This window comes from Martes martes (assembly GCF_963455335.1).
Source record: "Martes martes genome assembly, chromosome: 6".
NCBI classification, from domain to species: Eukaryota; Metazoa; Chordata; class Mammalia; order Carnivora; family Mustelidae; genus Martes; species Martes martes.
The window spans coordinates 87,474,704-87,501,280 of NC_137893.1; the positions used below are offsets into that span (position 1 = coordinate 87,474,704).

At 46.0% G+C, this 26,577-nt stretch overlaps 3 protein-coding genes across 3 annotated transcripts in view; 1 reads left to right on the forward strand and 2 right to left on the reverse strand.

Moving 5' to 3' along the window:
- Positions 1–4,581, forward strand: part of LOC308345171 (adenylate cyclase type 10-like) — a 39,377-nt gene extending 34,796 nt beyond the window's left edge. Inside the window, exons 26-32 of the mRNA XM_080807125.1 lie at positions 1,130–1,334; positions 1,424–1,520; positions 2,007–2,125; positions 2,379–2,496; positions 2,910–3,108; positions 3,615–3,828; positions 4,347–4,581. Of these exons, the coding sequence (XP_080663251.1) occupies positions 1,130–1,334; positions 1,424–1,520; positions 2,007–2,125; positions 2,379–2,496; positions 2,910–3,108; positions 3,615–3,828; positions 4,347–4,411 (1,017 nt within the window). The 3' untranslated portion in view covers positions 4,412–4,581. The remainder of the gene's footprint in view (positions 1–1,129; positions 1,335–1,423; positions 1,521–2,006; positions 2,126–2,378; positions 2,497–2,909; positions 3,109–3,614; positions 3,829–4,346) is intronic.
- Positions 4,582–14,279: 9,698 nt separating this feature from the next.
- On the reverse strand, positions 14,280–18,829 carry TREML1 (triggering receptor expressed on myeloid cells like 1; the record flags this gene model as incomplete). The annotated part of the gene is made up of 6 exons (XM_080805909.1): positions 14,280–14,591; positions 14,940–14,992; positions 15,496–15,581; positions 15,978–16,089; positions 18,258–18,590; positions 18,787–18,829. The coding sequence occupies 6 exons, from the start codon at positions 18,827–18,829 to the stop codon at positions 14,280–14,282; spliced, it is 939 nt and encodes a 312-aa protein (XP_080662035.1).
- A 4,104-nt stretch (positions 18,830–22,933) lies between these two features.
- Positions 22,934–25,948, reverse strand: TREM2 (triggering receptor expressed on myeloid cells 2). The gene is made up of 4 exons (XM_080806675.1): positions 25,604–25,948; positions 24,140–24,230; positions 23,270–23,463; positions 22,934–23,173 (listed from the first exon to the last, which is right to left on the reverse strand). The coding sequence occupies exons 1-4, from the start codon at positions 25,914–25,916 to the stop codon at positions 23,157–23,159; spliced, it is 615 nt and encodes a 204-aa protein (XP_080662801.1). The 5' UTR covers positions 25,917–25,948; the 3' UTR covers positions 22,934–23,156.
- Between the last annotated feature and the right edge of the window lie 629 nt (positions 25,949–26,577).

Below are 26,577 nucleotides of genomic sequence, written 5' to 3' on the forward strand. Positions count from 1 at the left end.
TAGACTTTTACACTACAGAAGATGGGAAGTAAGTGGCAGGTCCTGAGAAGAGAAGTGACAGAGTCTATTTTTATTTTAATAGGGTCATTCTGTTTGCTGTATTGAGAATCAACTGAAGGAGGCCAGAGAGGAAGCAGGGAGGCAAGTTAGGAGACTATCCCAGCAATACAGGCAAGAGATAGTTGGCTTGGATTGTTGTGGTGGCAGAGGAAGCAGGAGTGGTGGTCTTCAGTCAAGAGAGAACCAACAGGATTCACCAAATGGATCATTTCTGGGATGGGGGAAGAAAAAGGAGTCAAGGATAATCCCAAGATTTGCAATCTGGACTTCTAGAGGAATAGAGATGCTCTTAATTGGGATGGGGCAGTCTGCACAAGGAACAGATTTGGGGAAATACTGAAGCCAGGTTTTAGTCATGTTTAATTTGAGGTGTCTATTAGACATCTAGATGGAGATGTTAAGTAGGCAGTTAAACATATGAATGTGGGGTGCATGGGAGGACAGGTCTGGACTGGAAATAGAAATACAGGGATCATCGGTGTGTAAAGCCATGAAACTAGGTGAGATCTCCAAGGGAATGAGAAAAGGTCCAAGTACTGAGTTAACAGCTCCCTTGTTAAGAGGTCAGGGTCATAAGGAGAAATCAGCAAAAGAAACTGAGCAGTTGCCAAAAGAATATGATGTCCTCAAAACCTAGTGAAGACAGCATTTCAAAAAGAGAGTCATCAATGATGTCAAATGTGCACATACTTATAATAGACATCTAGGCAGCAGTTCTGAAGAGTTCTAAGGAACAAGTATCAGAGGCCTTCATTAGAGAAAACATTGAAGTATGGTTTGTCCAGTGTCTTGAAGGGGAAATCTGGGATCAGAGAACAAGAAGAGGGGCAGGTAGAGAAAGTGGTTTGTTTAAAGATCAGGCAGTGAGAATGATCAAATTAGAAGTGTGGGAACAACAAGGAGTGTGTTTTCATAGCAGGAGTTGGGGAGAGTGATAGGGATGCCAGTAGTCACTGATCAGGTGGACAGCAAGGCCCCATAGTGGGCTCTTAGCTAAAAAAGGGACAAGATGGAAGTATAAGGTGAATGTACAGTCAGAATATTTTGCCCCCTGTTTGTTGCCCCACAGATTGTCTCTACCTATGTGGCCCTATCCCAGTTCTCCCAGAATATGGGTGACAGAAACAAGTGGCTACAGTGTGAGCAGATGGCCATTCAGAAAAGCAGCCTATGTTGGTTCTCCAGGGAGGGATTGTTGGCCACAGCGCAGCTCATGCAGGCCTTGGCCTACACCAAGCTCTGCCTTGGCCATCTTGACTTCTCCATCAAGCTGGGTAATGGGGCTTGGAGCTGGTGGGCCTAGGGCTTTTAGAGAAGCCAAGTTCACCACTAGGCCTCATACAATGCTCTTTGACCTCCTTAGGTTTTCAAGCTCATGACATATGCAGACACCTCAAGAAACCAGCTCTGGAGAATCTGGTTCTCTCAGTTCTCTTCAGATCTGCATTTCTAAAGAAGAAGTATTAAGATCATTTTCTGCCATTTGCATTTGTTGTCTAAGAGGGGAGGGTATGGTCTCCCAAGGAAGTTTGAAATGGAGAGAGAGATGCTGTTCCATTTCTTACAGCCAGGGCCGTCTCTTCTCTAGTCATTCCAGGAAGCATTGTCTTTAAGTGTGGGGTTTAGGAGTGGAAGTGCATATTCCTCCTCCTCCTCTCCCTCTCCTCTGCCTCCCCCTTTTCCTTCCTCTTCTCCTTCAGTTCTCCACAGGGAGCAGGTAATTGCAGTAGCTCAAGAAAGAACCTAGAAACTGGCTCAGGCATTTTCCTACTTCCTTTGCTTAGAGGCAGGTCTGATTTCAGGCACAGACAACTTCTGTATAAATAGAGATAAGGTGAGAAGATCTCTAGGGAGTGTTAGGCTACTTTGGAGATATAAGATCCCCTCCTCTCCTCTACCATCCTTCCCCCTTCCTAGCTGGTCCCTGTGGCTCTGTCTCTTGGCAGATTTGATCTATGTGTCCGTGTGCTGGAGAGTCAGTGGGCACTCATTTCCCAGAGTCATGATGTCCTTGGCCTGGCTTGCTTCTATTCTGCTTGCTTAGATCTACTGCTCTACGGAAAAGGTAAATCTTGTGCAGGGCTCTGCTGTACTCCTGAAGGATTCAGACCTCAGATTAGGACCCTGTGTTTGGAACACAGGTAGTCATGAGCCTGTCCCTTGGTCATGGTCCATGATCCTAGCCCCTGGTTTCTTAAAGTCTAGGAACCACATTGTGACTCAGGGTGTCTGTGTTTCAGACACCTGTACCACACACCTTCTATACCAGTTCCTACACTGACAACTGATCCTAGCCTGGTTACCTTTTCTGTCCACAGGATTGCTATGCCGGCCCTTTGGCGAGTGTCTGCATTTCATTCAACACTGTGAGCACAGCTGCATTCTAAACTCTCAGAGTAATGTCATGCTGGGGGTCCACTCATCTCTGGCCATGTGGTAATGTGGGGTACCAGAGTCTTACTTGGTGGAAAAGGGCAGAAATAGAAACTTAAGGATACCATGGGGTCATTTAAGCTACTGCCTTTTACAAACCCTCCCGGCAGGGCTATTCTGCCTCTGTGCCTTTCTAAAGACCTTTACCTCCCATCCCTCCCATCTTATTAGAAGTGTTCTTTTTGTCCCTGAGCAGGTTTGGGCATAGGTTGAGGGTTAAGTTTAAGGTTACAGTGAAGTGCTGGATAACCCATGGTCTCCATTTAAGTCTCCTTCATGTGAGTTAGTAGCATTGGCCACTGGCCAGCATCACAGTTCTGACTGTCCAGGAGGTCTTAGAGCCTTAAAGCTGTGATGGCTCTGTGAGAGAGCCACGGTTGGTCAGCAGGGGATGGAGCTGAGATTCTTCCCTTCAGGTTTGCCCAGGACTCGCAGTGGAATCTGGTTGAGTACCACATCTCCAAGGCTCGCCAGTTGGTGAAAAGAACCAATGCCTCACTATTTGGTTCACATGGCTTTGTCCGATTCTTGGAGTGCCATGTGCTAATGTTACAAAAAATGCCAGAGCGTGTCTTCATGCATACTCCCCCAGAGACCTGCAGCCAAACCCTCAAGGTACCTGCTTCTCTCCTGTCCTTCACCTGACACCTAAGTTCTAGTTTGATCTCTCTGCCACCTGCATCTCTCCCTTACTCTTCTCCTTGCTGCCTCTGTCTCGCTTTTCCTAACTCAAACCTTTTTCCTCAACCTCGAAAGTCTTTCCACTTACCTCATGTACCCTCCCAGATATTCTTGCATGGGCCAGGACCAGATTCCCTGACTTTCTTTTGCACAGCTACTACCCAATACCGTTAAAATGTTAACACTTAATCCTTCTCAGTGGATGCCCTCTGGCTGAGTTTGACGCCTGTCCCTACAGCCCTGCCTTCTGCATCTAAGGCATTCCAGTTCCCCTGTAGCTCAAAACCAACTCTCTGGGCCTGCTTTGCCATGAGTCATTCCTCCCTGTCCCCTGAGCCCTGAGTGAGTATGCTGAGTGGGCACTGTCATAAGTCCTGGTAGAGTGGAGTGGAGGAAGAAAGTATTCATCCTTGAGCTCACGGACTTCCCTCTCCTTTCAGTACTGTAAGGAGTTCTTCTCTCGATGTGTGACCTGCCCAGTCTATCACCAGTGGGTCTCTGAGCTTAAAGCCTCCGTAATGAGATATGGACAGAGAGAATCCATGTCCTCGACTAATATTGCCAGACCTTTTGACACCTGCTTGACCAGGATTTGGATAGAGGGAGAATTCCTGGAGGAAAACATCTCCTTTGGAAGAAATTTAGGAATGCAGAGTAAGTGTTTATTCCTGGAACCCTTGTCTGAGAGATATTGCAAACAGGCTCAGATTCTTACAGGCAGTCAAAGGCCACTCCAAAGAAAGGAGAGACACAGAGCTATAAGGACTTAGTCCTTGCTCCGCAGATAATTATCATCCTCTCACTAGCTCTGGACCCAGCCCAGACAGACAGGGGCCTTTTATCATTAAACAGTATGATCCCTTCTCTCAGCCCTTTGTTTCAACATCTGTGACCCATGGGCATAGAAAGTTCCTCCTTGGTCCCAGCTTAAACAAACAGATTGTTTCCATGGAGTATCTGGATGGTCACTAAGGGAGAAAGAAGACCTTAGCATCCACAATGTAATATCTATGAAGGTAAATGGTAAAATGTGGGCAAGAAAAAGAGGAAAGAATACAGTTCCTTACCTCAGGGCCTAGCAGATATCCTCCTTTTCTAGGGCCATAAGTTAGGTTCATAATTGCTGAGGACATTCTTTGGGTTTGTGATATTGTTTTTGCTCCTGCTTTCAGGATTTGACAGAGTGGCTGATGTCAAGGAGAATAAGGATGAAGAAATTCAAGAATGTGTATGTTAAAAAAAATTATCTGAAGGGACCATGGTTCTCTTGCTGTATATGACACAAAGAGATGACCCAAGTTCTCCTTTTTAAGATACTGTATAGTGTACATATTCAATATACTAGCCTTTTATGGTCATCACTATCTTTAGCTTTGTCAAAATAAAATTCTTTGTTTCTGAAGCATGAAACTTAGATATCTCTATCTTAACTCTTAACAGTCATTGGCACAACTGAGGCAGAAATTAGAACCAGCAGTAGACTGGAGGCCTGGGAGGCTTTGAGATGAACTGATTGCTTCTTACATAAGGCGACATCCATTAGCAGATGGAAAACACAGCCCTAATACAGAGGCTGTGTTTACTTATGGAAAGCCAGCATTATGAGTGCTTTGATGATCTCTTGGCAAGGATGTAGTAATGGGCTCCTAAGAAGTCAAGGGATCTTTTGAGAGGTGCATAGGGCTGTGGGATTCCATTTCTCTCTTGCACTTTATGACTTGGGGATTCCCATGTGAAACTGAAACTGCCAAGGTGTATATGACTCTAGCTCTCTTTTTGTTCTCCCTTTCTAGAGCTGCCAGCTTTGACTTTTATCCGTTTGATGGCCTCTCTTACACAGAGCCTGATCTTCCCACTAATTTCTTATACTTTACAACTCAATCATCTAGTGTTCATGGAGTCTGTTAAATAATGTTATGAGAGCTACCATTTATTGTTCACTTACTCTGTGCCAGCCTAAGTGCTTGAAATACATTCTTTAAATCCTTCAATCAACACTGTGAAGCAAGTACTTTTATTATCTCCATATTACAGATAAAGAAACTGAAGCTTAGAAAGATCTTATTCCAGGAAACACAGCCACAAAATGGTAGAGCTGGGATTCTAACTCAAATTTGATTCCAGAGTTTTGCACTAGGCTATAAAAGCTTTCATAGGACCTAGCCTATGGTAAGCTATCCCATACCCAGTCTTCAATATTCTATTCAAATGACCATGATCAGAACTTTAAGGACAGGCAGGAAGGTGTTTGGGAAAAGGAGCCCTGTACTTGGCATTTTAATCATGCTGTCTGGTCTGTATATTCCCTGCTCCCCCTCTCCCCCACTGTCCCTTTACCCCTGACCTCTTGTTAACCTCCCTCCACTCCCTCTACTCCCATCCTACTCCCCCTTCCATTCTTCTCTTACCCCCTTCTTCCTTTGTCCTTCTCACGCACTCTCCCCCTCTTTTCCTCCCCAACTCCTTTAATTTCTGAGAGGCAATACAGACTAGTGGTAAAGAACAAGGACTCGAGTCAGACAGCCTGGGTTCAAATTCTAGCAAAAAACTTGTTAACTATGTTAATTCTAACATATAATTCATCTTTTTTATGCTTCAGTTTCTCTTTCTATAAATGAGGATAAAAACAGAATAAAAGAACATCATCATGCAGATAACATAAATATAAAACACTTAGAACAGTACCTGGCCCAAAATAAGCACTCAATAAGTATTAGCTATTATTACCACTTTAACTTTTTTGTTTAAATATAGATTATAGGGGTGCCTGGGTGGCTCAATGGGTTAAAGCCTCTGCCTTCAGCTCAGGTCATGATCTCAGAGTCCTGAGATCGAGCCCCACATCAGGCTCTCTGCTCTGCAGGGAGCCTGCTTCCTCCTCTCTCTCTCTGCCTGCCTCTCTGCCTACTTGTGCTGTCAAATAAATAAATAAAAATCTTAAAAAAATAAATAAATAAAAAATAAATATAGATTATATATTTATGTGGCACAAAATTCAGAAGGAACAAAAGTGTCTTAACAGTGAAAGTCTTTCCCATTCCTGTCCTCCAGCCACCAGTTCCCCTCCCCAGAGCTGATCTGTGTTACCACTTCTTTGTGCATCCTTGCAAAATCATCTGTGCACGTACAAGCAATAGTGTATATTTACTGCACCCATGTTTCCCACAAAGGCACTACTTAGTCATACGGTGTTGCTCCTTCCTTTTTCCTTTCTTTCTTTGCCATTTGTTTTCCTTTTGGCAATTTTTAAAATTGAGATAGAATCCACCATTTAAAAAGATACACAATTCAAGTGGCTTTTAGTAGATCACAAAGTTGTGCAACCATCATCACTAATTCCAGAACATTTTTATCACCCCAAAGGGAACTCTTTTCTATGCCCATTAGCAGTCCTTACCCAGTTCCTTCTTTCTGTCTCTATGGACCTGCCTTTTCTGGACATTTCATATAAATGGAATCATAATATATGCCTTTTATGTCTGACTTCTTCAACCTAGCATAATCTTTTCAAGGTTTATCTGCATTGTAGCATTCCTTTTTATGGTTGGATAACATTCCATTGTATGGATATACCACACATCATTTATCCATTCATACCAGCTTATGGATACGTGGGTTGTTTCCTCCATTTGACTATTATGAATAATACTGCTATAAACATTTGTGTGCCAGCTCTTGTATGAACATATATTTTCAGTTCTCTTGGGTATATGCCTAGGAATGGAATTTGAATTATATAGAAACTCTATGTTTAACTTTTTAAGGAACTGTCAAACTGTTTTCCACATCCTCACCTCACCAGCACTTGTTATTCTCTTTTTTAAAGATCTTATTTATATATTTTGAGAAAGAGAGAGAGAGAGCATAAGCAGGTTGAGGGGCAGAGGCAAAGGGAGAGAGAAAATCTCAGGCAGACTCCACACTGATACTGGACCCCAATGCAGAACTTGATCTTATGACCCTGAGATCATGACCTGAGCTGAAACCAGGAGAATGCTCAACTGAGCCACCCAGGCATCCCTGCTTCTTTTTTTGATATAGGCATTCTAGTGAGTATGAAATGGTATCTCATTGTGGTGGTGATTTGCATTTCCTTTATGACTAATGATGTTGAACATTTTTATGAGCTTATTGACCACTTGTCAGTCTTCTTGGAGAAATGTCTATTGGAATCTTCTGCCCATTTTTTATGGGGTTGCATGTATTTTTATTGTGGAGTTTTAAAAAATATATTCTGATACTAGACCCTTATCAGATTTGATTTACACATATTTACTCTCATTCTGTGAATTGTCTTTCCACTTTCATGACAGTATCATTTTGCAGCACAAAAGTGTTACATTTTCATGAAGTACAATTTGTCTGGGTTTTGTTTTTTGGTTGCTTGCACTTTAAGTGTTATATCTTAGAAATCGCAAAGGTTTATGCTTCTGGTTTTTTTCCCTAGGTTTTACATGGTTTTAGCTCTTTTAGATCTTTGATTCATTTCGAGTTAATTTTTGCATATAGTATGAGGTAGGTTTCCAGATTCATTCTTTGCATGTGGATATCTACTTGTCTCAACACTATTTGTTAAAAAGACTATTCTTTTCCCCCACTTAAATGATACTCTTTTTGATGTATGATTTTGTTAGATGTTTGGGTCTACTTCTGAACTCTCAGTTCTGTCCCATTGTTCTATGTGTCTGTCCTTATGCCAGTACACACCATCTTGATTGTTGTAGTGTTATAGTAACTTCTAAAATCAGGAATATGAGTCCTCTAATTTTATTATTCTTTTTCAAGATTGTTTTAGCTATTCAGGGACCTTTGCATTTCTATATGACTTTTAGGATCAGCTTGTCAATTTCTACAAAAAGTGCAGCTGTATTTTTGACAAGGATTGAGTTGAATCTGTAAGTAAATTGAGGAAGAATTGCTATCTTAATAATATTAAGTTTTCTGATCCATGAAAATGGATCAGACATATTTAGGTCTTTTTAAATTTCTTTCAATGTTTTATAATAAGTTTTCAGTGCACAGGTCTTGAATTTTTTTGTTAAATTTGCACCTAAATATTTTATTATCCTTATTCTGTTGTAATGGAGTTGTTTTCTTAATTTCATTTTTGAGTTGTTCACTGCTAGTTCATAGAAATAGAACTGATTTTTGTATATTGATTTTGTATTCTGGAACTGCTAAACTCATTTATTAGCTCTGGGGTTTTGTGTTTGTTTGTTTGTTTGTTTGTTTTTTGTGGATTCCTTAGGATTTTGTATATTCAAGATCATGTCATCTGCAAATAGAAATAGTTTTACTTTTCCCTTTCCAATCTGGATGATTCTTGTTTCTTTTTCTTGCCTAATTACACTCTCAAGAACCTGTAGTATTGAATGAAAGTGGCAAAAGTGGACATCTTTGTCTTGTTCTCAGTCCTAGGGACAAAGCTTTTAGTTTTACACCTTTAGGTATGATGTTACCTGTGAGTTTTTTGTAGATGCCCTCTGTCAGGTTGAGGAAATTCCCAGCTCTTCCTAGCTTGTTGAGCATTTGTATCATGATAAGGTACTGGATTTTGCCAAATGCTTTTTCTATTCTCTATTGAAAGGATCATGTGGTTTTGGTCCTTTTTTCTATTAATATGGTATGTCTTAGTGATTTTCATGTGTAGAACCAATCTTGCATTCCGGGGATAAATCCCACTTTGTCTTGGCATATAATGCTTTCTATTTATTGCTAGAGCCTATTCGCTAGTATTTTGTTGAGGATTTTTGCATCTGTATTCATAAGAGATGTTAATCAGTAGTTCTCTTGTTATCTCTTTGTCTGGTTTTTGAATCAAGGTAAAATTGTCCTCATAGAATGAGGGCCTGCCTCTTCTATTTTTTGGAAGGGCTTGTGAAGGATTGGTTTTAAAACTCTTTTAATGTTTGGTAGAATTCACCAGTGAAATCATCTGGGCCTGGGCTTCTCTGTCTGGTAAGTTTTGTGATTATTAATTAAACCTCTTTAATTGTTATACATCTATTGAGATTTTCTATGTAATTTTGAGTCAGTTTCAGTAGTTTGTGTCTTTCTAGGAATTTGTCCATTTCATCTAGGTTATCTATTTTGATGAAACACGATTGTCCACAATTTTCCTTATAATCTGTCTAGTCTCATAAAGTCCGTAGTGCTCCCTCTACTTTAATTCCTCATTTAGTATTACGGGTCTTCTCTTTGTTCTTTTGGCAAAGGAAGTAACCTTAGCTAAGATTTGTCAATTTTGTTGATCTTTTCAAAGAACCAATGCTTGGTTTTGCTGATTTTTTCCCCTTTATGTGTTCTCTATTTCATTCATTTCTGTTCCAATCTGTTATTTCCTTCCTTCCACTTGCTTTGGGTTTAGTCTGCTCTTCTGTTTCTAGTTTCTTCAGGTGGAAAGTTAGGTTGTTGATTTGAGATCTTTATTTTTTTTTTAATATAAACTGTTTACAGCTATAGATTTCTCTCTAAGCACAGACTTTGCTGAGTCCCCTAAGTTTTGCTGTGTTATATTTTTGAATTCATTCCTCTCAAAGTATTTATAATTTCTCTTGTGGTTTCTTCTTTGACCCGCTTGTTATTTAGAAGTGTGTTGTTTAATTTCCACATATTTGTTAGTTTCCAAAATTTATTTGTTATTTCTAATTTCATTCCCTTACAGTCAGAAAGCATACTTTGTATGATTTCAGTCCTTTTAAATTTATTGAGAACATGTTTATGGTCAGATATGTAGTCTACCCTGGAGAATGTTACATGTGTACTTGAGAAGAAAGTGTATTGCATTTTGCTGTTGTTTAGTGGAGTGTTCTACAGATGTCTATTAAGTCTAGTTAGTTTTTACACTGCTGTTCATGTCTACTATTTCCTTGCTGATCTTCCACCTATCTGCCTTGTTCTGCCTATTACTGAAAGTGGGATGTTGAAGTCTACAGTTACTACTATTTGTCTATTTCTCCCTTCAGTTCTGTCAGTTTTGCTTAATGTATTTTGAAATGCTGTTGGTAGGTACATATATATTTATAATTTTTAAATCTTCTTGATGGATTTACTCTTTTACCATTATAAAATGTCCTTTTGTCTTAATTCATATAACCACACCACCTCTCTTTAGTTAGTTTGCGTGATACATGTTTTTCCATCCTATTACTTGGAACCTACTTGTGTTTTCGATTCTAAAGTCTGTCTCTTATAGGAAGCATGTAGTTGGATCGTGAGTTTTTTTAATACATTCTGCCCATCTCTGCCTTTTAATTGGAATGTTTATTTACATTCAGAGTAATTACTGATAAGATAGGATTTATGTCTGCCATCTTATTATTTGTTTTCTACCTGTCTGATGTCTTGTTTCCTTCTCTTTCTCCACTGTCTTTCATTATATTAAATACACAATTTAAATTTAATTTTAATTCCCTTGTCATTTCTTTTACTATATTTGTGAGGGTTTTTTTCCTTGCTATAGGGATTACAATTAACATTTTAATTTAAAACAGTCCAGTTCTTATTTATACCAGCTAAATTTCAACAATATACAAAAACTTTGATCCTGTATAGCTCCATTCCCTCCCCACTCTTTCATATTATAAATGTCATAGAAGTTATATCTTAATAAATCGTGTGCCTGTCAACACAGATATGTAAATGCTACTTTATGAATACTGCTTTATGTGCTTTAAATGAGCTACAAGGGAGGGAAAGCCAGTTTTCTTAAGTAAAGATTCTTTGGGTTGATGCAAGTCATTGGTTTCCAGAGTTCTAAAAAAGTTGATTCTGGCTATTTTTGCCAGTTTTCTTGTTGCTTTTATGGAACAGAGAATTTTTTTATAGAGAAAGAAAGCAAGCAGAAGGAGGGTAGGGGCAGAGAGGGGGGGGGGAAAGAGAATCCTAAGCAGGTTCCATGCTCAGCAGAGCCCAATGCAGGGCTCAATCTCAGAACCCTGAAATCACGACCTGAGCTGAAATCAAGAATGAGATGCTTAACCAACCTAGCTATCCAGGCACCCCTGGAAGAGAGACTTTAAGGAGTTGTTATGTTTAAACACTTGTTATGATGAGCACCATGTGTTATATGTAAGTGATGAATCACTAAATTCTACTCCTGAAGCCAGTATTACACTATATATTAACTAAGTAGAATTTAAATAAAAATTTGGGGAAAAAAGGTATTTTCTGAGTTCTTCAAATATTTTCTTTTAAATCATTCTCAATGTACTTTTAATTTGCATTTCCCTTAGATTAAGTTAAACATCTTTACTATGTTTATATCTCCTATTTTGTGAGCTATATGTATATATCCTGTTAAGTATTTGTTTTCTAATTGATTTGTAGGAGTTAGAGAAATGAGGTCTCTGCCTTTGTATGAGTTGCAGAACTTTTCCTCATTTTGTGTTTTATCTTTATTGTGCTTTTGTAGTGGAGAAAAAGATATCAGTCTTTTCTTACTTTAATGTGTCAGTTTTAATGTATCAATGAATTCTTTTATGGCTTCTGAGTATTGTATAATAATTTAAAGGACATTTTCCTCTCTAAGATTATTTTAACTATTCCCCCATGGTCTTTTAAATATTTTTTAAAAATCAACTTTATCAAAATGTAATTTACATATAAGAAAGTGCACCTATTTTAATGATGGGTTTTGACAAACATATACACCCACATAACCACTACCACAATCATGATAGAAGACATTTCAGTCACCCCAAAAACTTATTTCAGCCTTCTCTACATTCATTATCCCCACCCGAAGCACACCACGAACACAAAATACTCTAATTTTTTTCATTGTCTTTATATCTGTGATGATTTTCCCCTTGTTATTTATTTGAGTAAGTTAGCTAACACTCTCTCTTTTATTTCATTTCATTTCAAAGAATAAGCTCTTTTATTTATGTATTATACAATTTTCCTCCTTTAAAATGAACTAGCAATTTGAGTAAGATGCTTAATTCTTGTTGAGGGTGTGACTTTTCCTCTGAGAACTTCTTTTTTTTTTTTTAAAGATTTTATTTATTCATTTGACAGACAGAGATCACAAGTAGCAGAGAGGCAGGCAGAGAGAGAGAGGAGGAAGCAGGCTCCCTGCTGAGCAGAGAGCCCAATGCGGGGCTCGATCCCAGGACCCTGAGATCATGACCTGGGCCGAAGGTAGAGGCTTTAATCCACTGAGCCACCCAGGCGCCCCTCTGAGAACTTCTTTAGCTGCATTCCAAAGGTTCTGATATGAAGCAATGGCCTTGTCATGTCACCTGCATTTTCTTTGCTTTGTTTTCCTATGTTGCTTATGATAAAATTTAGAAGATCTGTATTTTCACCTCAGAAGTTACAGTTATAACTGAGAGATTCTGTTTGGTATTCATAGACTTCTACCATGAGCATTGATGGAATTAATATATTTCCCTTTCCTCCTTCTCTCTTCTCCACCAGCCAGTTGATCTTAGTATTTTCCTTTGTGTTGTTAAATATGCTTTTACTTCTGTCAGGATCTAAAAAGTTCAAACTACATTCAGACCAGAGTAACTTTTTCCCAGACGGGTTCTTTTAAAATTTTATCCTTCCCTACCCTCATTGCCTCTCTTCCCCAGCAGGGAAGTCCCCAGTTATCTTAGCCAGGGAAAATAAGGGCTTAGTTGATTGGTGGGCAGCTGCCACCTCCACAAGGGACAGAAGTAAATTTGTGTTTTGTCACAGGCTGAGACTCTATCAGGGGAAGCTCAGAACATCCTGCCAGAGCTCCCTGAAAATAGCATCACTAGGCCTACCCAGCTGGAGCCCAGGGTACATGCTCTGCCTGTCCTTTCTCGGGTACCTAGACCAAACTCAGGGCCTCTCCAGATGATGAAGAACACTTTAGGCCTAGCTCTCCATGACTGTAAGAAAAATAATTTCCCGAGCACCCCCTTCTCTCCATTTGTCTGTCATCTCAATATGGGCCAATAGTTTCAAATTGAACAGTTTCATAAGAAATCCTGGCAGACATCTTAAAGGCCCTTCCACCCCCAGCCTGGACTAGCTTTCATTTACAATTGACAATGACAACACCTTTACCATTCATTCCCCTTCTTCCCATGCCATGCCTTTTCTCCACTGGGCTCTTTCCAGGCTCTGGATTTCAGGCCAAAGAGTACAGTGCTACCAGATGTCCACCCAGTTGAGAACTAGCTCTGATAAAAGATGTCTGCAGAGGTCTTTTATCTCCTGGTGCTTGAAAATCCTTGGTCCTGCCAAGGGATAGGCTTGGGATTTACTTCAGTTTCTGATCTTACTCCTGTTTTATTTATTTTTTATTTAAATTCAGTGTAGTTAACATATAATGTATTATTAATTTCAAGGATAGAATTTAGTGATTCATTTGTTGCATGTAACATCCAAATTAGTTCAAGTGCCCTCCTTAATGCCCGTCATCCAGTTACCCAATCCACCCACTCACCTACCCTCCACCAACCCTCAGTATGTTCCCTTAACTTCACTCCTATTTCTTTTCAGCTCCATCTCTCTCACCCCAACTGTCCTGAGTCTCCTTTCACTCATATTATCCCATTCCTCCCATGTGTTGTCACATCGGAAGATGCCGCCTATTTACAAGGTGCAGAGCAGAAGGCAAAAGAGGTCTCTAGACTCAAGCCAATGGATCTATAATTTAGGTACCATGAAAAAGGCAGGAAATACTTCTGAAGAAGGCTTCTTAGTGTCCCTTGAATCAAACTCCATCATAGTATTCTGACCAGAGAATGAAACCTTGTCCCTACTGACAGAACAGGCAGGAGATCATGCAGCACAAACTCTGGACCAGAATCTTCAGTTCCCAGGCCATAGGAGTAGTCAAACTCAGGCCCTTTCCTCCCCCTTAAACATCAAGAGCTCATATATTACCATTCAGAGTTTATTTAACTCAGTATTATAATGGCAGAGGAACCAGCATGGGGAATTCCCAAGACACCTCAGTCACATTTAAGTCTCACTTTCCAGGTCAGAAAAGTCAAGATATTAGGTTAGAATCTAAAGTCCCTAGCTACTCTGATATCCTAAGGGTTGAGGGCATGTGCTGGCTGGATGGATGCACAGAGTTCTGGGGATGCTCTCCATGAGTGTGCAGGAGGATGAACAGCTTAGCTGGGTGGCGTTTGGCTGTTCGGTGGATCCTGGGCTGGCTCACAGGAGGCCCCTCCACCCTTGTCCCTTCCAGGGAAGATGACTGTGGCATATGTCACAGGCTTGGAGCACATTAGTACCTTAGGAGGCAGAGGGGGAGATGAGGATTGGGCTGGGGGTGGGGATTTCTCTGATGGGGGATCAAGAGGTACACTATAGGTGGTATCGTCAAAGGAAGGTGGTGAGTCGAGCCTAGCATATGGAACGTCCGATGGCAAATCAAGTCCCAGTCCAGAGTTACTGATGTGGTGGGCCACAGAGGAGGAGGCCTGTAACAAAAGCAGGCAAGTGAGAAAATGCCTCCTTCTGCCCCAGTTCCCTTTGTGGGGGAAGCCCAGGATCACACTGGATCTGTCTCTCAAATCCTGAGTATGTTGGTGGGTAAGAGGGATTCCCTTCGAAGATTTTCAAGGCCTTTCTTCCCAAATTGGGGAGGGTGAAATACCAAGGCAGGAAGGTGGAAGACAACTGGTACAAAGTTTACACCATTTAGGAAGAGGATATGGGCCCTGACTGGGTGTCAGTCTTTCTCCACCGCCACCCCCCATCCTGGGACCTCTCAATGAACTGGGCAGATGGAAGAGGAATTTGGCTGAGGGCCTGCAGAGGCCTCTTACCATGCCCCGAACTCCGCTGCTCTGAGGTTGGCCACGGACACCAAGCCTGTTCCCTGGGAAGACAGAGGATGGCACCATAGTCTGTTTCCCATCCTGGCTCAGAGCCCATCTTCTCCCTCCCTTCAGAAGTCCCTGAAGGCTCTTTCCTCGTCCAGACCCTTCATCTCACTCCTACCAGCATATCTTTCCCCACTGCCTCCCCAGTTCTGCTGCAGCCTGCCAGGTGCCTCCCCACCCACTGACTGCTTCCAGCTCCCTTCATCCTGCCTCAACACTCAGCCTTTCTCCTAAAACCCTTCTCTCACCTCCTCTAGTCACCTGTTTATCCCACTGCCCACTCTGTCCAATTCCTCTCTGTCACCAGGACAGCTCCCACTGAATCTCCTCCTTCCTGTCCACCCCTCATCTAGGAAATTCTAGGACCTGTGGGCCTTACTAAAGCTCAGACAAGCCCATCTACAGGGGACACAGACCTAGAGTCTGACATCGTCTATAAGACTAGCTGGTACACTACCAGCGGGGCTGTGCTGGGGTCCGCTGGTGGATGGCTACCTACCTTTCCTCTTGGCCATCACAGCAAACAGCACCACTGCTGCCACCAGCAGGCTCAGCAGGAGCACAGCGCCCCAGATCAAGGGGATGCTGAAGAACATAAAGGGATAGGCGAGCTCAGGACTGAACCTGGCAGGAAGCTGCTCACCAGGAACACCAGAGCAGTGGAGAAGGGTGCTGTTCTTGGTGAGCCATGGTTGCAAGAAGAGGAACTGGGGGTTGGAATGAGGAGGACAGACTCAAGCAGGGCAGAAGAGAAACACATTATCAGGCTATCCTGGCCAGAGACCACCAGGTTAAAGGGGTCATTGCTGAACTGGGATACACAGGCAGGTCTGCCTGACTTCCTGTCTGATCAGAAGTTCCCCAGGGGTGGAAGGAACCATGAGGTTTCCCCTTGAGTTAGCCTGGGGCTCTGAACAATCTATCACTCCCCTTCCTACCACCACCCTTTTCCCAGCCACTGAATACAGCTCTTATCTGTACCTCTTCTCATCCTGGGTGGGTTCCACAGGGCTGGCACTGCCCACAGTGTCTGAGGACGGGCCGTCAGCCAGAGTCCCAGCCTTATAGGTCTCCTTCTCTTTCAGTCGAGGAGCTGAGTCAGAAGGAAATATTAATGAGCATATAACCATGGAGGGCAGGGTACAGGCCTGTTGAGATCTGAGGGACTGGGGGAGTGGGGCTGAGGAAGGAGAGATCCCAAGTAAGTAACACAAATGGGACTTGACATATTCCTTAGGGGCCTAATTCTGGAGATCAGGGATGGTCTCTTTCTGTCTTTACCTGTTTGTGACCAGACCCACTTTCCCCTCCACCACCAGATCCCAACCCTTGCCCCTGCCTTCCTTCTTCACTTGCTCCTCCAGACCCCTGGCCTATCCGGCTGCTCAGACTATGCAGAATTAGCCATTGGGTAATCTATGCCTGCCTCCCTACCCCACCCCAGAATAGTTCTCCACTCTTGTCCTCAGTGGCAACCTTGCTCCTGGTGCTCATCAGTTGGTCTCTAAAGGGGCCTCAGCACAGCCTGCTAGACCTCTCCATATACCTGCAGCCATGGGACACCCCTGCAGGCTGGATGAGCCCCATCCAAAGCTCTGCCCTCAGGATCTAAGGAATTCTAGCATCAACACTAACATGACACAAAGCCAGAAGACCCTTGCTGGGAGCCTTGCTCAGAGCCCAAGTCTTGTTTTTTTGTTTGTTTGTTTGTTTTCTTTTTTAAAGATTTTATTTATTTATTTCACAGAGAGAGAGATCACAAGTAGGCAGAGAAGCAGGCAGAGAGAGGGGGAAGCAGGCTCCCCGCTGAGCAGAGAGCCAGACGTGGGGCTCGATCCCAGGACCCTAAGATCATGACCTAAGCTGAAGGCAGAGGCTTAAACCACTGAGCCACCCAGGCGCCCCCAAGTCTTGGTTTTGTGACAAGGCTTCTATTGTCCTTACAACACACTCAACTTCTGGCTATGGGGCTCAGGGTTAATTTCTCTGGGCCTGAGGATTTGTCTTGGGAACCTGGCCAATCCTTCTAGACCCTCAGGATAGGGGTCTTATTCCCAGTGGCTCATGATTCCTATCTCCCACCTCAAGCCAAACCAGGATCTGGAGAGGCTGTGTTTCCCATCTTGCTGCATGTGTCCTGCCCTCCTGATGCCTACTAAGCCACCCACACCCTCCTTGAAAGCCACGCTCCTCTGGCTGGCCTGAGCATCCATCCTCTACACTGTTGGGGCCCCAGCACCTGCCCCATCCCATCCTACAAGTTGGAGCTATTAGAGTGTCCAGGAAGGAGGAGGACAGAGGATGACAAAGACCACCAGGAACATATTTACAATATGAAATAACAATCATGGACCAGAGATGAGAGGGATTCTAATGACAACTTAGTCTACACTAATAATTAGCAAATGGGGGGAAAACCAAGAAAAGGAAAGATGCCTTTCTTCATTTCATGACTTGGGGGTTGGGCACAAATTACATGAGAAAGGAGGACCTAAAAATGAAAGACTTTTATCATCCGTAAGAGAAAGATTGTAACAGTCTCCACTTCTGCAGGCAGCTGGCCATTTTCCCTCCAGAATATTTTTTTTTCTTACAACATCCAACTTTTCACGAAAATTTCTTCTTCTACTTTAAAATTGTCTTTTAATAAATGCTTAGACATTAGAAAGTTGTAGCCTGTCAGAGAAAACTGCAGCCTATCAAAAGAAAGTACTTTCTAGACTCAAAATAGGGTTGACAATACTGATATCTATTAGTGACATTTTCCTCATTTTTAAAACAAAATGAGCTGGGAGTAATTCAGGCACCGAATGCACCCTGCTTAAAGGTGAGGCACATACTATATGCTAAGTGAAGACATAAAATAATTTGAAGCCATCAAACCCATTATAACAGGAGTAATAAACAGGAAGATTTAAAAAATGAATTCCAGGTTGGTATGCCCAAATTAATACTTTCTTTAAAACATTTCTTAGAGAAAAAAAATAGCATTAAGTATGTTGAAAATGCTGAATGAGGAGGCCAAGGCCATGGGTGAGGAAGGAGGATGTGCCTTCCAATGGAGAAACCCGCTGGCGTGAGACGGGGGAGGGACCCACTGTCTGGCTGTTTTATCTCAGACTGCTCACCCAGTTTGGTTTCCGGTCCCTGGGGAGCAGTCAAAAATATCTCCTCCCAATTCCTCCCCTGCTAAGGGCCCCCATCCCCCAAGAGGTGCAGGTGGAGGCGGGGAAGGGCAATGGCCAGCCTAGGATAACTCACCTGGAGGGAGCACGTCCAGAGCAACTCTGTGCACCGTCTGGGGCCCTGCGGCCCCCTCCACCACGCAGCCATACTCGCCCGCATCCTCCTCCCGCAGGGTAATCATCTCCACCTGGAGCAGGCCGCCCCCCAGGTCGGTGAGAAACATGCGTCTGCCTCCCGGGGCTCTGCGATCCACAGTGGAGGACACCAAGGGCTGGCACCCCTCTGGCAAGAAGCGGCACCACACCTTCCGAGCCTTGATGTCCTGAAGCCGGTAGTGGCACTGCACCAGAATGGAGCCCCCCACGGGGGCCTGCAGCACCTCTGGGAAGGTGCCCATGGAGCCCTGGCCTAGGGAAGGAAAGGATGTGGAAAGCTGGGCAGGAGCTGGGGAAACTTTCCAGTCCACCCACTGCCACAGGGGCACAGGGATGAAAAAGTCCACCTTCTGGGCCCTACAAAAGTTACTACTGCCACAATAATGCCAGTTATTCCTGGGCCTGGAGTGCAGTATGGGGGCCCAGGGCATAGCTCCTTCTAACCTTACCTGCCAGTCCCAGGAGCAGCAGCGGTAGCAGGTTGGGGCCCATGGCGGATCAGGCAGATGTTGGCTCTGGGGCTCGCCTGGCCACTGACACAGCATTCATTCCCCAGGGAGCAGGAAACATCTGCCTCAGACAGTCACGTGGGGCTCTCAGTGGCCATGGGGTGGGAGGCAGGCGCTGGGGGCCCCTCCATGGGTGGGGATAAGGTGACTTTCCGAAGCCTGGTTGGTTCAGAGCTTGGCAACTTGACCATGAGGGTCAGTAGGGGTGGGCAAGGCAGGGTGAGAAGGCCCAAGGACAGGCAGAACCTGGGCTCCTGGGTCCTGGCTAAGGAATGAGGTGGGAGGAGGACTGTGATAACTGGAAAGCAACACAGAGCGAGGGAAATGAATCCTCAGGGTCTTCCAAAGATAGAATCCGAGGATGCAGTGCTGTGAACGAGGAAGGTGGAGCGTTATTCTGGTTCTACCGTCTGTAACGAGCCTGAGCTCTCAGGGGACTGTCCAGTCCTACCGCACAACCTCATACCAGGAGGCCCCCCTCCACGGGCACCCTGGACGGGACCTGCCTTCGTTCACTGTGCCCTGGCAGCATGCACCCCCGTTCTCCAGTTCTGGCAACCACATCCATCCTTTGATAATGACGCCCTATTTCCTCTTCCCCTGTTCTCTGGAACTCCTTAACTAGTTGGTTATTGAACCTCATGGAGTCATCACATTTTCCTATCTTTCCTCTCTCGTTTTCCACTTTTTTGTCCATTTTGTTCTGATTGCGAAAAGACACCCTTGTCTTTTTCTTCCATCCCTTCTATTACTGTCTTGTGTTGATTTCCTTAGTATTTTCAATTTACAAGATTTCTTATTCTCCAGACATTTCTTATAGCATATTATTTTTGTTTCATGAATGGACTAGCCTGTCGGGAGACAATTCTCCATGGATATTTTCACATATCTTCATGGTCTGGGCACCGATCAAGCTTTGTTCCAGTGTGATCGAATGGCAAACATGCCTTGAAAGTTAGAGTGTATCAGCTCCAGAGGGACTTGCTTAAACACCCTGGCCCCCTCCCTCGAGAAGATCTGTTTACCTTCCAGAGTAAAGGTGTCTCTCTCCCAAGAGAGGAAGATGGACCGATGCCATTTATAAACTCCAAGCCTCATACTGGGAGGTTCCTCTCCCATGACACAAGCCCATTGCCGGCACAGGAAACATCTGGCCACCATTCACATTGCCCTGTGCAAAACTGGGGTTTGGGGACCCTGCGCTGAATGTGGACGATAAACCTCCTGACCTGGGACTCCAGGGGAAACAGTGGTGTCCAGAGAGACAAGGGAAAGCAAGGTGGGGATGGCTGAAAGGGGCATGCTGCTCCTGAGCTAGACATCACACCTAGAAAAGGACTAAAGAAACCACCTTCCCTCCTTCCTCTCCCTTCCTTTCTCTACTTTTTCCCTCTCCCTCTGACTCCCTCCTTCCTTCAGGAGCAAGGGGGCTGCCAATGGGGCCTGGAAACAGGAGCCTGAGAAAGCTGGACAGTGTGTGAGGCTGGCAGTGGTGAGAGGGTGACCCGATGTCCCATCTGCCCCGGGTTCTGAGTCTTCTCCAGAACATCAGATTTGGTGCTACACTGGCAAATCTTGGGCAAATCAGACAGGTGGGTCAGCCTCGTGAGTGACATGAATGTGCTTACCTCTGTCCTGCCAATATGCATCAGGGTTTCTTTGATTTCCTTATGAGAAAGTTATTACACTAATGGGTCATGAAGAGAAGGTCTGTCCTCGATATGTAACCAAGTATCTAAAATGGATACGGTCCACTGCTGGGTGTGAAGGACAGAGGTGACCAGGCTGCAGGGAGGTGTCAGACTGTGACACCTTAGAGAAGAGGTAGGAAGCCAGTGTTTATCTGGGACCTGCTCTGCACCAGACATCTGGCCTGGGACTTTCACTAATGGTATTTCAACCTCACAAAACCCCAGCAAAACAGGATTGATTTGTTTGGTTTTTTTGATTTTTAATAGGTGAGTTTCAAAGAGGTTAAGGATGGGACGTCTGAGTGGCTCAGTCATTACGCATCTGCCTTCAGCTCAGGTCATGATCCCAGAATCCTGGGATCAAGCCCCACATGGAGCTCCCTGCTCAGCGGGGAGCCTGCTTCTCCCTCTCCCACTCCCCCTGCTGTGTTCCCTCTTTCACTATGTCTCTCTCTGTCAAATAAATAAATAAATAAAATCTTAAAAAAAAAAAAAAAGAGGTTAAGGAACTTGTTTCGGGCTCCTGAGTAAGAGACAAAGCTGATAATTGGAACTTAAAATTACCTGACCCCCTTCAGTCCAGTGTGCACCCCAGCGAGTCCAAGGCAGGGGACCCCAGTGGTGATCCAAACCCCGAGGGGGATGCTAAAATGTTGCAGAGGAAGAAAAAGAAGAGGCCAAGCTCTTAAGAGCAGGCAAGTGACAAGCACGCTCCAGTACCATGCACGGGGGACCCTCCCCGGCCATCTTGTCGGCGTTGGTGCTGGCAGGTGGACAGGCTTGTTCCTGGGTGCTACACTGTGCCTCAGGTCTGTGGGAAGGAGATGAGGGCCTGAGACATGATGAGGAAGCTTGACATGCCACTGAGTCCGAAGACCCGAGACACACAGCCTGGACCAGCGTCCTGGAGCTGGGGGCAGGGTCAGTGCAGCAGCCTCTGCGGAGAGTGGACAGGGCAGGGCTGGGCTGGCTCCGGGGAGTGATGTGTAGATGTGAAGCTAGACACAAGGGCTGCACTGGGAGTCCTTCCACACAATCAGAAACTGCAGGAGCCCACGCCCATGGTAGGGGGCAAAGCCCTGGCCACATGGGCTCCTGGGCTTCCACGTTGCCAAGGCAAAGGATGGGACCACCTCGTTTCCTCCTCTTCTTGCAGACCTCTCTGGGCAAGTCTCCATCCCCTTCCTCTCACTCGTGGCTGTATGGTGTGTTGTGTTTGGGGGAGAGATAGGGTTCCTGAGCCACCCTGGCTATCCCTCTGCCCCAGGTCTCAGTCCCTGATATCCTCCTGGTTCACTTCCTCACCTCCTCCCAGGGCTTCTCCAGCTGTTCCTTCTGATGCCCTCTAGAATGACATCACCCCTGACCCTTTCGTACTCCCAGTGTGCCTAGTCATTTGCTCCTCAGCACTTTATCTCTTTTTCTTTTTTAATTTATTTGTCAGAGAGAGCACAAGCAGGGGGAGCGGCAGAGGGAGAGAGAGAAGCAGGCTCCTTGCTGAGCAGGGAGCCCAATGCGGGGCTCGATCCTAGGACCCTGGGATCATGACCTGAGCTGAAGGCAGACACTTAACCGACTGAGCCCCCCAAGCATCCCCTCAGCACTTTATCTTGTAACGTACCATCTTGCTGACTTATTTATTGTGTCTGTCTCCCCTCCACTCCCCTCCCACTAGTCCGTGGTTCTGCAGGAACCTTTCCTGTGGGCAGGAATCTTTGTCTGTTTTGTTCATTGTCATGTCTCTGGCGTCTAGAATGATGTAAGGCACAGAAAGTATCTGTTAAATAAGTAAATGAATAAATGAGTAAAATTGAGCTAGAGGGAAGGACTACTTGAACACCAAGGAAAATTTGGATTTCCAGACTCTGCTGGAGACTTGAGGTGACATTGTTCCCTTTTGAGCCTCAGTTTCCCTTCTGTGTACTGAGGGGCTCAGCCCAGTAGTTCCCGGTTCTGGTATGCTGCACGTTTAAGCCAAGCCCTGGTTGTTCACCTGTAGGGGAAGTAACACGAGGAAAACAATGCTCCGGGGGCAGCGAGTGGATGAGTCAGCTGGGAGTTAGAAGGCCGGTGGGCAGCAATAATCCTAGAATCATCCTCCTGAGGGGCAGGAGGCAAGTGGAGGAGAGGGGAGCCAGACTGGGTGCTAGAGAAATTCCAGAGGGGGAGGCAGGATTCAGTAACTAAATCTAGGGAAGGGAGCAAGAAGAAGACAAAGATGGGCGGCGTGGAGCCTGCGAGAATTGGGGGATGCTGTAGCCTAAGACTCAAGGCCCCGAGAGGTCAGACCTTTTATCTCTTCCTCGGCTAAATTCATTCTCCTAGCCCCGTAGCAAGAGAGAGGTCTTCACGGAGCCCCAAACCATCCAATTAAACATGAAGTCTGGGATTTATTTGTGAGAGTATTTAATGTCCAGTGTCCAGAAGTTGGCAAATGTTCTTCTCCCCCCCACACACACACACCCCTCTGTTCCCAGGCCCAGGGGAAGCAGGGGATGGGCAAGCTGGCCTTCTGCCAAAGCAGAACCAGGAGTCTGGGTGGCCGAGGGACCAGCGTGCAGGCTGGGAGCGTTCCAGCAGGCCTCTCCTGGGACTCGTCCCATGCGGGGTCCTCTTCTCTCATGTGTCTCTCCGCTCTGCAACCGACCGAGTGCTCACACGGCGCCTCTGAGCCCCATCTCGCCACCCCCGCCTGGTCCACCCCCAGCCGCCGCTGTGCTCTTCATACTCACCTGTTAGGGTCTGGAGCTGGTAACCTGGGTCGTGGCCGCAGTCCAGCTCACTGGCCGGGCGTGTCACCAGTTTCTGCCCATGCCAGGCCGCAGCCCAGAGGGCGCTGGCTGCTAGAAACTTGCTGAGAAAGATGCAGGCCAAGAGGAGAAGGATGGAAGTGGGTGGAAAGGGGATCTCCTCTTCAGAGAGACTCCTTGGAGACACAAGGACATGAGGGAGGCCTTGGGGTGGCCCGCACACTGAAGTCTGCCCCCCGGCGAAGGAACAGGGAGACACGGGGAGCTTTCAGAGGCCTAGAATAGCTCCCCACCCAGCACCATCCCTGGGATGAGGCTTGGTGGGCTTGGGCGAGGCTATAATGAGGTTCTACCTGCTAAGCACATTTGAACACTTCCTGTACATGGTGGTATAGTATGGGAGGGTGCACACATGTACTCTGTAGTTATGGTAACAATATTTCAACACCAGTACACAGCCATCAGCCAATCAGAGCTGATTCTGGTCCTACCAAAGGAGCAGGTACCTGGGGGTCTCAGCTTTGTATTAAAACTTTCATTGTTGCTTAACTGTGGGCATGTCCAAGGGCGGCCAGAGGAGGAATGGGGGTGGGGGTGCTGACCATTCAGGAGTCCTGGAGCAGTGGGTATGTATAAAAAAAGAATTTCATTATTTTAACAACTGGCATGGCCATACCAATACACAATGGCTGGTGGGAGGGGTGTTCGGACAAAAAAATCATCTCCAGGTCCTCTCATGCTCTAATTGTCTTTGAATTTGTCCTTAGTTCTGAGACCTCAGCCTCCATCCCATGCCTTGGCTCTGCAGGGCAGAGATCTGCTCAGAGACCCAGGAGAGACCTGTCTCTGTACCTGGAGATGCTGGGCTCCACGTGGATATCCTCAAAGCTCTTGGACTCATCATCGATCCAGAGATCTCCAGCGTCCAGGTGATCAAGGGGGTCTGTGGGAGACAGTGCCTGTGAGCTTCTAGCCCTCCTCCTCAAGGCAGCTGGCTGCAGGGGGGAGAGCCCGTTTGGGTGCTGTGAGGCCCCCTGAGCGCTGGCCCAGAACAGATCAGGTCATTAGCCTCTCTGAGCCTCAGTCTCCTGCCCTGTAAAGCAGGCTGAATAGAAACACCTTCTTTCTGGTAGTTTTGCAGGACTGAGTGAGAGCATACTCTCTGGTGCTTAGCATCTCATTGGAGCTTAGTAACTCCCACCCTCCCATCACACAGGGTCTTCGGGAAGGTCAAGTGAGTAGACGGATATATTTGAAAGTTCTATGTGAACTGTCAAGCTGTCCACACCAGCTGTGGATGGTGATGATGATGATGATTATACTATTTTCCGGCCACCCCCTTGGGAGTTGGCTGAGGCTTAGACCCTGATAGGGCTGAAAATGTGTGTCCCTTCACCCCCTTCCCCCTCGTTCCACCACGTAAAAGAGTGGTGGACATGGGGTTTGGGTGTGGGGCAAGCCATCTCCCCTCTCCTCCCCACCTTAGACCTTAGACAAATGGCTCATTTCCACCATAAGGGGCCATGTTGTGGGGGAGGAGGTGGGAAAGGGGAGAGTCAGAAGGGGACTCTTACCCCCGGATTTGTTCTCCTTTGGGACACAGAGTGCTCTGGAGACACAGGCAGAAGGCTTCCCTGGAGGGCTTCCCTGCACAAAGCTCAGGGTGGGGAGGACCCCGCTGCTGGCCAAGCTTGGAATGAGGACCCCAGGTAGCTCAGCAGCAGGAGGCTGGGGCATAGGCTGTCAAACACCCCCAGGCAATTTTAACCCTGTCCCCTCATGGGTGCCTCTCAGCAGCCCCGTGGGGGCAGCAGGACAAACACCACCTCCATTTAAAGAAGGAGGCCCAGAGGGGCAAACACATCACCCGGGGTCACAAGCAGCGCCCCTTCCTCAGGCTGTTTTCTGCACCAGGTTGGCACTTTCTTTATGTTGGCAGGTCCTTTGGGTAATTGGGTAAGGGAGTCAATGAACTTCCTCCTGCTCCTTAAGGACTGCTTTAGGTGTTCACATCCTAACTGGATGCCAAAAGGATAAAACTGTTTGGGGAGGCAGGACCACAACCAACTGATTAGGTGCCTGGTGAAATTTAGAGGCCAGGACCATCCTGCCAGCAATGCAGACCTGCCCCAAGGATCACAGCCTGGGAGGAGGTGCCAGGGCTGGAGTACGGTCCCCTTGTGCAGTGAGCAACCTGCGCAACCATCACCGTGGCCCTGAGTGGGACGACGAGACCCGCACAGTGGGTTTTCCCAGACATCAGAGACATAGTCCCAGGCCAGGGTGGGCCAAAGGTGCAGTCAGCCACACACTCACCAACCAGCACCTCCACCAGGACCTTCCTGAGGGTGTCAGCCTCGTCACCGTAGAGACTCTGGCACTGGTAGAGGCCAGCATCGTGAGCTTGAAGATTCCGCAGTGTGATGGTGAGTGTGCCCCCCAGGGCATCGTCCACGATGGCCGTGCTCCCATTCCGCCTCGTTAGGAAGGACAGCAGCCATGAGCGGTGGGTGCTAACAACCCGCTGGCACGGGCCCCCTGCCTCCAGCTGGCGGCACCAGGCTTTGCGTCTCCCCCAATGCTTCAAGGAGTTGTAGGGGCAGGAGACCTGCAGGGACCGGCCTGCCATACCCTGGAACACTGTTGTGTTGTGGGCTCCGGACAACTCTGGGGAGGAGACATTCCTTCACTCTTTGTTCATTTACCGAATGTTTATTGAATGCCCACTGTGTGCAATGAACAAAGAGATAGAAATCGTGCCCTTAAGGAGCTCAGGTTCTTATGTGAGTTGGGAGAAGGTGCATAGCCCATGGTGACACCAAGGTCCTAGGTCTGGCTTTACCACCGTTGGACTTGCTGGGCATTTTTAAAGAAGTGACTGACCCTCTCTGGGTCTATTTCTAGAGACATTGGTCTTGAAGTTCCCTCCAGTTCTATTCCACACGCTTTCTCCCTCTCAAATGGGACCAAGGCCTGTCCTCTACCCTCTCCACCTCAAGAGAGCAGGGCTGGATATCCCCTCCCCACCCTGGCCATTCCTGCTTACTCTGCAGCTGCCCACGCCGACACTGGCTCTGTATCTCCTCCTTCTGACCCTTTGCTCCAGGCTTCCCTATTTCTGTGGCTTTGTTCCCCTTTCAGGAGAGACTCATCTCAGAACTATTTTGGGGGAGACACGAGGCTGCTATTTTGGGCCTTTCTTGGGGCAGAGGAGATAGGCACAGTCCATTGCCAGGACAGAGGCTGCAGAGGAATCACCCTGACCCCTCTGCCTCAACTTCTCCTCTCTT

Coding starts and splice junctions, on each gene's coding strand:
- TREM2 (XM_080806675.1), bottom strand. CDS start 25,916: ATGGCAGGCCGGTCCCTGCAGGTCTCCTGCCCCTACAACTCCTTGAAG. Junction 24,231..25,603: donor CCTGGTGGAGGTGCTGGTTG/GTGAGTGTGTGG, acceptor TGTCTCCCACAG/ACCCCCTTGATCACCTGGAC. Junction 23,464..24,139: donor GTGGAGCCCAGCATCTCCAG/GTACAGAGACAG, acceptor TGTGTCTCCAAG/GAGTCTCTCTGAAGAGGAGA.